This window comes from Staurois parvus, unplaced genomic scaffold (genome assembly GCF_062004578.1).
Source record: "Staurois parvus isolate SC_StPar_1 unplaced genomic scaffold, SC_StPar_1.0 ptg001670l, whole genome shotgun sequence".
Classification (NCBI taxonomy): Eukaryota; Metazoa; Chordata; class Amphibia; order Anura; family Ranidae; genus Staurois; species Staurois parvus.
In genome coordinates, this window is record NW_028319466.1 from 110,193 (window position 1) to 123,589 (window position 13,397).

At 42.9% G+C, this 13,397-nt stretch overlaps 1 protein-coding gene across 3 annotated transcripts in view; it reads left to right on the forward strand.

The window, feature by feature from the left end:
• The window catches only part of FGD5 (FYVE, RhoGEF and PH domain containing 5), a 242,226-nt gene that overhangs the window by 12,498 nt on the left and 216,331 nt on the right, over positions 1-13,397 (forward strand). For 2 of the 3 annotated variants that reach the window (XM_089663339.1, XM_089663341.1), the window contains exon 2: positions 9,392-12,293. In XM_089663339.1, the coding sequence (XP_089519465.1) occupies positions 9,392-12,293 (2,902 nt within the window). The remainder of the gene's footprint in view (positions 1-9,391; positions 12,294-13,397) is intronic. The other variant, XM_089663340.1, reaches the window with a different exon arrangement.

The following is a 13,397-nucleotide window of genomic DNA, read 5'->3' on the forward strand; positions in this document are numbered from 1 at the left end:
GAAAGACTTGGCTGACTTTTAATAAATGCGCACTTACCTGTGCAGGGATCCAGCGCTCTCCTCATCTGGGCCGGTTCTTCGGGAGTCTTCTGGTCCCCAGAGCCGCCATGTTGATGGTGGGAAGCCGGCTGGGACTCCATGTGGCTGGACTGCCAGCTCCCCACTGCGCACTGAAGCTCCCCACTCATGGTGAAGTGTGATAATGCTTCACTACTGCGTCCAGTCAGGGGCGGACTGACCATTTGAGCACTCGGGCGCTGCCCGAGGGCCCAGGGTCAGTAGGGGGCCCCATGAGATGCCCCTGGTACCTTTCACAGGCTTTTTTGGGTGTGGTTTGAGTGTGGGCAAGGACACAGGGGCCCCATGATCCCCTATTGCCCCGGGGGCCCCATGAGTTGTCAGTCCGCCCCTGGTCACAGTCCTGTGCATTACATCGTGGGGCAGCCCCATTGAACTCAATGGGTGAGTCTGACCGATTCTTTGGAAGTCTTCTGATCCTCAGAGCCGCCATGTTGATGGTTGGAAGCCGGCTGTGACTCCATGTGGCGTGAGAGCCAGCCCCCCACTGCGCATGCGCAGGCTGTGTTGTTGCGACCTATGAATGGTTCTGCAGCCTATGAAGTGCCCCAGGAGGTTGCAGGTGGGGGGGGTTGCAGGTGGCGCGTCCCCATTGAACTCACTTGGTGAGTCTGACAAGCAGTCCCAGGTGTCAAATACTGCATCTGAGTTAAAGATGCATGTGAACAGCGCCATCTAGCTGTTATTTTGGAGGGTGGTAAAACCATGGCTCAGATGCCCATTTTGACCACTCCCCCCCGGAGGTCATGTGACATCTGTCACCTTATAATGTGAGAATCTATGGTGTCACTCCATCGTCTTTGGATTGCTGTCTGTTATAAAATGGGGATTACAGTTCCATGTTCTGCATGTAAAATATAAAATGTTGGGGAATATATAAAGCAGAAGGAACAGTCATTCATTGTGAAGGTGAGCGGGATGGTCCCCGCAGAGCCACACATTCCTGTCCTTTTCCAGACGCATTCTAATTGTTCGCCGTCGGCGCCCGTTCATTATCACCTACGCTGCTTGATGCTGCTTGATGCGAGGTGTCTCATTATTTTACTTGGACAGAAATGTGTTATTATTTATGGGGAGAGAACTTGCTGGGCTGGAAGGAATTACTTTACATGCCACTTCTATTCGATATTTTGTATCATTGAGATCGCTCATTACACTTACAATACACTACTTACCTTCCTTTACCCCACCCCCACTGCCCCTCATTAGGCCCCTTTCACACGGGCGTTACGTTTTTTTTCAGCAGTTCTGTCATTTTTTTTCAAAGAAAAAAACAGATCCATTTACGTCCGTTTTTTCATTAGTTTACATCTGTTTTTCATCTGTTTTTTCATCAGTTTACAGCAGTTTTTTTCATCCATTTTCATCAGTTTACATCCGTTTTTTCATCAGTTGACAACAGTTTTTTCATCCATTTTTCATCCGTTTTTTCATCCATTTGCATCCGTTTTTCATCAGTTTACATCAATTTTTTCATCTGTTTTTCAACCATTTACATCTGTTTTTCATCTGTTTTTTCATCAGTTGACAGCAGTTTTTTCATCCATTTTTCATCTGTTTTTTCATCAGTTTACATCCGTTTTTTCATCATTTTACATCCGGTTTTTCGTCAGTTGACAGCAGTTTTTTCATCCATTTTTCATTCGTTTATTCATCACTTTACATCCATTTTTCATCCATTTACATCAGTTTTTTTATTTTTTCCATCCGTTTCCATCCGTTTTTCATCCGTTTACATCTGTTTTTCATCCATTTACATCCGTTTTTCATATCCATTTATAGCTATTTGGTGCTGCGCTAATAATTAATCCTTTGAATCAAAATAAACAGAAAACCTCACAGAAAGAGCATAGAAATCTCAGCATAAATATAGAATAGAATAGAATAGTTTTACATCCGTTTTTTCATCAGTTGACAGCAGTTTTTTCATCTATTTTTCATCCGTTTATTCATCACTTTACATCCGTTTTTCATCCATTTACATCAGTTTACATCAGTTTTTTCATCTGTTTTTCATCAGTTTACATCCGTTTTTTTCATCAGTTTACATCCGTTTTTTCATCAGTTGACAGCAGTTTTTTCATCCATTTTTTATCCATTTACATCTGTTTTTCATCAGTTTACATCAGTTTTTTCATCTGTTTTTTCATCCATTTACATTCATTTTTCATCCGTTTACATCTGTTTTTCATCTGTTTTTTCATCAGTTGACAGCAGTTTTTTCATCCATTTTTCATCTGTTTTTTCATCAGTTTACATCCGTTTTTTCATCATTTTACATCCGGTTTTTCGTCAGTTGACAGCAGTTTTTTCATCCATTTTTCATTCGTTTATTCATCACTTTACATCCATTTTTCATCCATTTACATCAGTTTTTTCATGTTTTTCCATCCGTTTCCATCCGTTTTTCATCCGTTTACATCTGTTTTTCATCCATTTACATCCGTTTTTCATATCCATTTATAGCTATTTGGTGCTGCGCTAATAATTAATCCTTTGAATCAAAATAAACAGAAAACCTCACAGAAAGAGCATAGAAATCTCAGAATAAATATAGAATAGAATAGAATAGAATAGTTTTACATCCGTTTTTTCATCAGTTGACAGCAGTTTTTTCATCTATTTTTCATCCGTTTATTCATCACTTTACATCCGTTTTTCATCCATTTACATCAGTTTACATCAGTTTTTTCATCTGTTTTTCATCCGTTTACATCCATTTTTCATCTGTTTACATCTGTTTTTTCATCCGTTTACATCCATTTTTCATAAGTTTACATCAGTTTTTTCATGTTTTTCATCAGTTTACATCTGTTTTTCATCAGTTTACATCATTTGTTTCATGTTTTTCATCCGTTTACATCTGTTTTTTCATCCGTTTACATCCATTTTTCATAAGTTTACATCCGTTTTTTCATCAGTTTACATCTGTTTTTCATAAGTTTACGCCATTTGTTTCATGTTTTTCATCTGTTTACATCCATTTTTCATCAGTTTACATCCGTTTTTCATAAGTTTACATCAGTTTTTTCATGTTTTTCATCAGTTTACATGCGTTCACGCGCGCCGCGTGTAGTGCAGCCTATTGAAATATAGTAATTTGGTGCTGCGCTAATAATTAATCCTTTGAATCAAAATAAACAGAAAACTTCACAGAAAGAGCATATAAATCTCAAAATAAATATAGAATAGAATAGAATAGTTTTACATCTGTTTTCATCAGTTTACATCTGTTTTTTCATCAGTTTACATCCATTTTTTCATCAGTTGACAGCAGTTTTTCATCCATTTTTCATCCGTTTTTTCATCAGTTTACATCCGTTTTTCATCCATTTACATCTGTTTTTCATCAGTTTACATCAGTTTTTCATCAGTTTACATCTGATGAAAAACTGATCTGGTTTTCATCCGTTTTTCATCAGTTTACATCTGTTTTTCATCAGTTTACATCCATTTTTTCATCAGTTTACATCCGTTTTTTCATCAGTTGACAGTTCATCCATTTTTCATTCGTTTTTTCATCAGTTTACATCCGTTTTTCATCCATTTACATCCGTTTTTCATCAGTTTACATCAGTTTTTTCATCTGATTTTCATCCGTTTGAATCAAAATAAACAGAAAACTTCACAGAAAGAGCATAGAAATCTCAAAATAAATATAAAATAGAATGCACAGTGAATCCTTTATAAGTTGGAATTTTTTTTATATATATATATATATGATTCTGGAATTTTGACTTATTATGTAATGTGTCGCGGATTCACGTGTATGCACCAAATTACTATATTTCAATATTATCCATTGTGGTATGTGGTAGGGTGTTAGTGGCTGTATTTAAAGATTGACATTCTGAGCGCGGGAGAACTATATAGATATATTAGTGCAGCCTATTCATTTCAATGGACTTCCAGGAATGCGAAAAAGAAGTCCCTAACTCATTCCCGAACATGAGCTTCACCGAACCACATGGTGTTGTGACACAGTGTGGCATGCATGAAAATGCCGGGGGCTTACAGGAATAGGAATGCTGCCATTGCAGACTCATGAAAAAAAAAAAAAAACAATGCCCTCCCTAGGGGGCCGATATTTAGCAGGGAGGTTGGGTGAGGCTGAGCCGAATACAGAGACCCTTCTACAAATTTCTGTATTTATTATAGTAGCCAAAAGGTGGAAGAACGCGTATAAAAAAAGATCGTCACATAAAAAAAAAATTTATATAGCACAACAAATGCTATATACTGTATATATATAAATAGATAGATACTACAGTTGCAAGAAAAAGTATGTGAACCCCTTGGGATTACGTGGAGTTTTGCATGAATTGGGCATAAAATGTGCTCTGAACGTCAGCTAAGTCACAACAATAGAAGAACGCAGTCTGCTGAACATAATACTACACAAACATTAGATGTTGCCATGGTTTAATTGCACATAACATATAAACATTCACAGTGCAGGGAGGAAAAAGTATGTGAACCTTTGGACTTAATAACTGGTTGACCCTCCTTTGGCAGCAATAACCTCAACCAAACGTTTCCTGTAGTTGCAGATCAGACCTGCACAACGATCTGGAGTCATTTTGGACCACTCCTCTTCACAAAACTGTTTCATTGTAGCAATATTCTTGGGATGTCTGGTGTGAATCGCTCTCTTAAGGTCATGCCACAGAATTTCAATCGGGTTGAGGTCAGGACTCTGACTGGGCCACTCCAGAAGGTGTATTCTGTGCTGTTGCAGTTATTGTTTTGTTGAATTACTTGTATGCTTTGGGTCATTGTCCTGTTGCATCTGCGGATCTTCAGTTGCCGGACAGATGGTCATACGTTTTCCTGCAAAATGTCTTGATAAACTCTGGAATTCATTTTCCCATCAATGACAACAATCTGTCCAGGCCCTGAGGCAACAAAGCAGCCCCAAACCATGATGCTCCCTCCGCCATGTTTCACAGTGGGGATGAGGTTTTGATGTTGGTGTGCTGTGCCTTTTTTTCTCCACACATAGTGTTGTGTGTTCTTCCCAAACAACTCAATCTTGGTTTCATCTGTCCTCAGTATATTTTGCCAGTAGTGCTGTGGAACATCCAGGTGCTCTTTTGCAAACTTCAAACGTGCTGCAATATTCTTTTTGGACAGCAATGGCTTCCTCCGTGGTGTCCTCCCATGTACTCCATTCTTGTTTAAGGTTTACCTTATTGTAGATGTGTCAACAAAAATGTTAGCATGTGCCAGAGATTTCTGTAGGTCTTTAGCTGACACTCTGGGATTCTTCTTTACCTCATGCAGCATTCTGCGCTGTGCTCTTGCAGTCATTTTTACAGGACGACCACGCCTAGGGAGAGTAGCAACAGTGCTAAACTTTCTCCATTTGTAGACAGTCTGTCTTACCGTGGACACATGAACATCAAGGCTCAAGGAGATACTTTTGTAACCCTTTCCAGCTTCATGCAAGTCAACAATTCTTGATCGTAGGTCTTCCGAGAGCTCTTTTCTGCGAGGCATGGTTCACATCAGACAGTGCTTCTTGAAACCAGTAAACCTAAAACAGGTGAGTGTTTTTTAAGGGCAGGACAGCTGTCAGCAACACATCCAATATCATCACACTGATTGGAGTCAAGGTTGGCTCACTCCTGGCTCCAATTAGCTCTGGGAGAAGTCATTAAGCTAGGGCCTCACATACTTTTTCCTCCCTGCACTGTGAATGTTTACATGTTATGTGCAATTAAACCATGGCAACATCTAATGTTTGTGTAGTATTATGTTCAGCAGACTGTGTTCTTCTATTTTTGTGACTTAGATGACGTTCAGAGCACATTTTATGCCCAATTCATGCAAAACTCCACGTAATCCCAAGGGGTTCACATATTTTTTCTTGCAACTGTATATATAAATGTCCCTTTAAAGGTTATTTGTCTTTTTATTTTTTTTCAATGACATCATGTAGATGTAATATTATTGTAACCGATGAATCATATGGTGTCATGGAGTCACCCCTGCTAGTATTCTTCTGACCGATTCCCAGACTTTCATCAAAGAATGTCACAGAATGTTATTCTGTACAGGAAGTGACCTCAGCGGCTGATTATTTATTGTCCTTCACGACTTCCTGCCGACAATCAGTCTGAACCGCCATCATGTTTACTAGGAAGCAAGATCATCTGTCCCGAGGGGACCGGGAGGAAGCTTCTCCCTGGAGAACGACCCCGAGATATATTCCAGTCTAAAATGTTTTGCGAAAAAAGATTTTGCGGAACACAAAAAGCCGGTGAAGAAAGCATGGCCCTAACGCGGTGTTTCTCAACTCCAGTCCTCATGGACCCCCAACAGGTCATGTTTTCAGGATTTCCATTATTTTGCAGAGGTGATTTGATCAGTTTCACTGCCTTAGTAATTACCACAGCTGTTTCATCTGAGGGAAATCCTGAAAACATGACCTGTTGGGGGTCCATGAGGACTGGAGTTGAGAAACACTGCCCTAACGTGACATTTTAGGAGGCATGTTTGATGGAATTGGGTGAAACACAATCTTTCCCGGGAATACTTTGATGCCCAGTACCATGGTTAGCTGTTAGATGCTCTTAGAGTAGCTTGGGTGGTCTTCCATCAATTACCAATTTCTTCTTTATGCCAATGGATCTGTTCTGTTTGGTGTTGCGCTTTGAGCACCCATTTCTTGGAGCAGGAGTCTCCAAACTTTGTAAGCAAAGGGCCAGTTTAGGACTGGCCTGGATTGTGGCCAATGAGAGTAGAAAATGTCACAGACGGTGGTCAGTGGGAGTAAAATAATCTCCACCGTTGATATCAGTGGGAGGAATAGTGCCCCATCATTAGTATCAGTGGGAGGAATAGTGTCCCATCATTGGTGTCAGTGGGAGGAATAGTGTCCCATCATTGGTGTCAGTGGGAGGAATAGTGCCCCATCATTGGTATCAGTGGGAGGAATAGTGCCCCATTATTGGTCTTAGTGGGAGGAATAGTGCCTCATCATTGGTATCAGTGGGAGGAATAGTGGCCCATCATTGGTGTCAGTGGGAGGAATAGTGCCCCATCATTGGTATAAGTGGGAGGAATAGTGCCCCATCATTGGTGTCAGTGGGAGGAATAGTGCCCCATCATTGGTGTCAGGGGGAGGAATAGTGCCCCATCATTGGTGTCAGTGGGAGGAATAGTGCCCCATCATTGGTATCAGTGGGAGGAATAGTGCCCCATCATTGGTGTCAGTGGGAGGAATAGTGCCCCATCATTGGTATCAGTGGGAGGAATAGTGCCCCATCATTGGTGTCAGGGGGAGGAATAGTGCCCCATCATTGGTATCAGTGGGAGGAATAGTGCCCCATCATTGGTGTCAGTGGGAGGAATAGTGCCCCATCATTGGTATCAGTGGGAGGAATAGTGCTCCATCATTGGTATCAGTGGGAGGAATAGTGCCCCATCATTGGTGTCAGTGGGAGGAATAGTGCCCCATCATTGGTATCAGTGGGAGGAATAGCGCCCCATCATTGGTATCAGTGGGAGGAATAGTGCCCCATCATTGGTGTCAGTGGGAGGAATAGTGCCCCATCATTGGTATTAGTGGGAGGAATAGTGCCCCATCATTGGTGTCAGGGGGAGGAATAGTGCCCCATCATTGGTATCAGGGGGAGGAATAGTGCCCCATCATTGGTGTCAGTGGGAGGAATAGTGCTCCATCATTGGTATCAGTGGGAGGAATAGTGCCCCATCATTGGTGTCAGTGGGAGGAATAGTGCCCCATCATTGGTGTCAGTGGGAGGAATAGTGCCCCATCATTGGTGTCAGTGGGAGGAATAGTGCCCCATCATTGGTATCAGTGGGAGGAATAGTGCCCCATCATTGGTGTCAGTGGGAGGAATAGTGCCCCATCATTGGTGTCAGTGGGAGGAATAGTGCCCCATCATTGATATTAGTGGGAGGAATAGTGCCCCATCATTGATATTAGTGGGAGGAATAGTGCCCATCATTGGTATCAGTGGGAGGAATAGTGCCCCATCATTGGTATCAGTGGGGGGAATAGGGCCCCATCATTGGTATCAGTGGGGGGAATAGTGCCCCATCATTGGTATCAGTGGGAGGAATAGTGCCCCATCATTGGTGTCAGTGGGAGGAATAGTGCCCCATCATTGGTATCAGTGGAATAGTGCCCCATCATTGGTATCAGTGGGGGGAATAGGGCCCCATCATTGGTATCAGTGGGAGGAATAGTGTCCCATCTGCATCTTTTTCAGGCTAAGTACATTTACTACAAATACAGAAACATACTCATTGATCCAGCCAGAAATCCAGTGTCCTTGTAACTTCCTGTGCATTATCTGAAATTTCAATCAACCTTATCAGCCTTCCCAGATGTCTCCTGTGAACTACAGAGTGCCTCCTTCCTATGTAACAGAGATAAGGAGGGGTAAGGGGATGTTTATAGTCTCAATCATGAGCGCAGCCAAGGGTGAGAATCCTGCTCAGGGGCGAAACTGGGGGGGGGGGCTAGGGGGGCACATGCCCCAGGCATCGCATTGAGAGGGCATTATCGGTGGGCCCCTGCAAGTTGCCCCCCTAACATGTGGAACTGCTGCAGGAAGAGCCAGGATATATTGGTTCCAGCAATTTGCACCACCTGCCACAGTGATCACCCCTCCTGTCCTATTGGATTCCCCTGCTGCCTGCCTTCCCCCCCCCCCCCCCCCCCCGTGTGCCCCCATCACCAGTGCTGCTGGATTCCCTCTCCTCCCCTGCCAGCAGCTGCAAGCACACAGGGGGACTTTCAGGATGGAGTAAATATATAATTTACTGACCCCTTCCTTTTCTAAATAAATACAGTAAGTGATCGGTACCGATCCTGTGTTTACTATGCTTCATTTTATAAGGATAGATATAAATAGGGAGCGCTGGATCATCTATCCTGTAGGGGGTGGACCATGGGTGGTATTGTTAGTAGAAGGTCCATGTGAGAGTGTAGTCCAAGTCCATCTTTAATGGAAAGCGTGTAGGTATGTGGGCTTGTAGGAGGAGGCACATCTAAGGACTGGACCATTGGACCTTACTTCATGGGGGGGTTGCCTTCCTCAGGATGAACTGTGGCTATAGGCATGTGTATATGGTGGTTCTCTATCTATTTATTTTTTCTATTGGCTGAACTAGACAGGTTTGTTCAGCCTGACCAGTTGCGTAACTATGTGACTGACAAGCTGCAATATATTACATTTTTGTTCTTGGGTTTGCTTTAGATATACTTTCAGCATAGCTATCATATACTTCATATAAGTCTCAGACACAATTGTTAATTGGTTTTTTTTTTCTGTTTCAGAAGTCACCAAGCCTGCTCTTGCACCAAAGCCACAAGGTCTCGATCCTTTCAGTCCAGTGCCTCTTTCAAAGTACTCATCACCTCTGCTCTCAAGATCGAAACTGGTTCACCAGGGAAAATCGATGTCCAGGGGCCCCAAACCTCCCATTGCCCCAAAACCAGTGTTATCTCCTTCTACAGAACGAAGGTGTATAGAGGACGAGAATAATTCCCTGAACAAGTGTGCCAATGGTGAAGTAGAATGCCCAGTAGAAATTTATGATGCTGACCATTACAGGTCAGGGTGTGGAGATTCTGAGAAGTTAGACATAACGTATGATGATTACTTTGCTGAATCTCAGCTTACTGATGAAGAAAATACTGATTTGGAGTGTGAAAAAAGCTTATGTTCTGAGGAACCAGCAGATGTGTGGAATACTACCTTTGGGGAAGGGGATATCACTGACGACACAAGCTGCAGTCCTTCTCAAGCGGGGGAGGAAGACAGTGGACATCCAGACAGTATGCCATCCAGGGATGTTGAATCTGGGGACTCTACAGAAGTTGATGACAGTGACAACACTGATGCTCTCAGCTTAAGATCTTCATCAACTGCTGAGGCTGATAGCTTAGTGCCTAATTCTGGCTCAATGCAATTCAAAAATGACCTGGGGGACATGGATGATTTCTTACCCACTGACAGCAATGAATGTAACATTGATCCAGAGGAAGGGGACACAGATCTTAAAGACACAAGTTGTGGAGATGTCATTTTGACAGAGGATGGCGAGGATAGTCCTACAGCTGAAGATGAAATTGAAGGCATGGAAAACTGTGAGATCTCTTTGGAAGAATCTCCTTGCCCCAATAGCCCATTCCAAAACTGTGAAGACGTTCATGTATCTTCACTGGAATCTGACCATGGATTGTTAGCTACCGATGCCATAAATGAATGTCTAGGATCAGAAACTAGCCCTACCCCATGTGATGAGACAGCTGAGCCACAACAAGAAGTCTCCTTGGAACTGATGGACCATGTGCTAGAAAGCACAGATGACACGGCTGTTGACTCTGTTGACCCAGCCGTTGAGGGTGACAGTGGTGAACCATCAATGGACATTAATGAGGAGTTGGTAGAGACTCTAACAGACTCTACTTTTCAGGAGACACAAGAGCAAGAAGACAATGTAGTCTGTGAAATCAGTGAGGTCGTAGAAGAAGCAACACAAGATAGTCTTCGGATAGCTAAGGGCTCTCAAGGTGAAGATACAGTAGATGACAATTTTGATGACAGTTGTCAGATCATTCCCTTTGAAAATGAGGGTTGTGATGATGTGAATGGGTCAACTGAGCAACCTTTGGATACAGGAACCTGTACCACCCTTCTAGAGCCATTGTCAGAGTCTGAGAAAGAGCTGATAGTTGAAACCGAGTCTCTTTCTGAGACTGGATGTTTCAACAAGGAAACAACACCACCACAATCTTCTGAGTTCACTGACACAGCTGCAGATAGTGAAGGAAATAACACATGTGAGGATGACCCAGCTTTTGTAGCACAGGGTGAAGGACTTGGAGAGGATGGAGCTGACACAGCAGAGGTGTCACCTGAAGATCAGGAAACAGAGGTCAAGGAGCTCCCAAGGGACACTGCGGAAAACACACCAGCGGCTGGGGTAACTCTAGAGCCAGAGGAGGATGACAGCAACCCTTATGTACTGGAGGACAGTGTCCAGTCCAGAAACAGGAAGCTGCTACAAACAGAGGACATTTCTTACAACAAGCCAGAGGGGGAAGTCACTAGGCCTCATTGTATAATGGAGGAATGTAACCAGGAAGGGGAAAACCATTTACTTTGCATAGACAGGAAAAACATTGTCACAAGGACGAGATCCTACTCAGGAAAAATACCTGGTAATGTCCCAGAGACTGTCCCGGAAGAGACAGCGGCAGAGATGGCTGCTCAGCCACCAAGCAATGACTTGTTCACCAACACTAAGTGTGAAAAGCAAGAGTCAAAACCTATTGACTTTCTCAGGGCTCTACCTAGGAAGCCGAGCCGGTTTATTCTCTACCCGCGGTCTTACTCTGTTGAAGGCAGGGAAAATGCAGCTTCAATGTATATTGAATCTGACATCACATTCTCTCCATATATCATTAGCTCTTCTGGTAGCTTTTCACAAAGAAATCATCATTCCTCCAGCGGAATGTCCACACCTACCTCTGTGGTGGACATTCCACCACCCTTTGAACTAGCCAGCATTACAAAGAAACCCATTACCAAGAGCTCTCCATCCCTTTTGATTGAAAATGAGTCTTCTGACAAATCATTCAAAAAGAAAAAGTCATCATTCAAAAAATTTCTTACCTTAAAGTTTAAGAAGAAGACTGAAAATAAGGTCCACGTTGATGTCAACGTGTCTTCTTCTAGGTCTTCTTCAGAGTCAAGCTACCATGGACCATCCAGATTTATAGACGTAGAACGAAGGAGTCTTGGGAATTCACCTCAACTGCAGAGTCGTTCTGGGATGCATTGTCATCCTGATTCCCCCACAGCAATCCTCTTCTACAAGGACATGAAGAGGAAAGGAACCTCCAAGGCCTTTAGCAGGAGCGTGGCTAGGGTTGAGTCCTTTGAGGATCGTTCCAGGCCACCATTTATGCCTTTGCCATTAACGAAACCCAGGTCTATTTCTTTTCCCAACACTGACACCTCTGATTATGAAAACATCCCGGCGATGAATTCAGATTATGAAAATATACAGATTCCACCTCGAAGGCCAGCGAGAGCAGGGACCTTTACAGAATTCTTTGAGGATCCCAGCAGGGCTTTGTCTTCTGCCAATGAGAATGATGGATATGTTGACATGAGCAGTTTCAACAACTTTGAGGTCAAGCCACAGACAGTAGAGCAGGATGCTGAAAGGTAATACTTTACATCTTTCTCTGTATGCATGTATACAGTATATGACGTCTTACTGCAGTACCAATGCCAAGCATGTACAAAGTTCAGTGACCTATCAGGATGAGTTCATTATAGCAAGAGCACTAGAAAGTAAAGGCGGTTTCAACCAAAGCTTTTCTTTTTAATTTTTGGAATATGAAAGGGTTCGAGATTTCCTTGTTAATATTGCTGGGGAGTCTCTTACAAAACCAGATGAAAGCAGCCATCTCCTGAGTTAAATCACCCTCCTTTTATCCCATTTGAGTCCAGTATTCTTTTTAAACCATAACGTGAAGCCCTGATGAAGGGAAGGGGGGGGGGGTGTTGTAGTACTCCAAAACAAGTTGACTTTTAACCTTTGCAGTTCAGTGGTGATGTAAATATTTTTGGATCCCTAAAGCTGTGGTGTGGTTCCTTTTTGTTTAGTTTTTTTCCTATACTCTTCTGCATCCATCCAAGGTGCCTTCAAGGTTCCTTTGTATTATAGAGTCTCTTAGCCATTGTACTCTTCGGTTTGGACTTCTTCTCATGGAGAGAAGCCAAACTAACTCTTGACCAGTGCCAGGATCCATGTTCATATTACTGTCCTCTTTAGCGAGATGTTCCCTAATTTTCTGACTGTGTAAGGAAACGAGGGGGAATCTCACAATTGGGAACAGATTTCTTTTCACTTTTATCCAGGTGATGGCTATCAGGGCACTAAATCGCCCCAAAAAGAGACAGGGAAAAATAATAATACTGTTCAACTAAGATGGTCTAGTTCAGAGGTCTCCAAACTGCAGTCTGTAGGCCAAATGCAACTCTTTTCTCGCCTTTACCTATTCTTCCCATTGACACCAATGATGGGGCACTATTCCTCCAGCATGATATCAGTGATGGCGCACTATTCCTTCTACTGACCAAAGGTGATATATAATTTCTATACTCCCACTGACCACAAAGTCTGAGGTGTTGTTTATTCCCACTGAGCTCAGGATATTTTTTATCCCCACTGGCCAAAACTGGCCCTCCGAAAGTATGAAGGACAGCAAACTGGCCCTTCACTTAGAAAGTTTGGTGACCTCTGGTCTAGTCGACTCGCACATC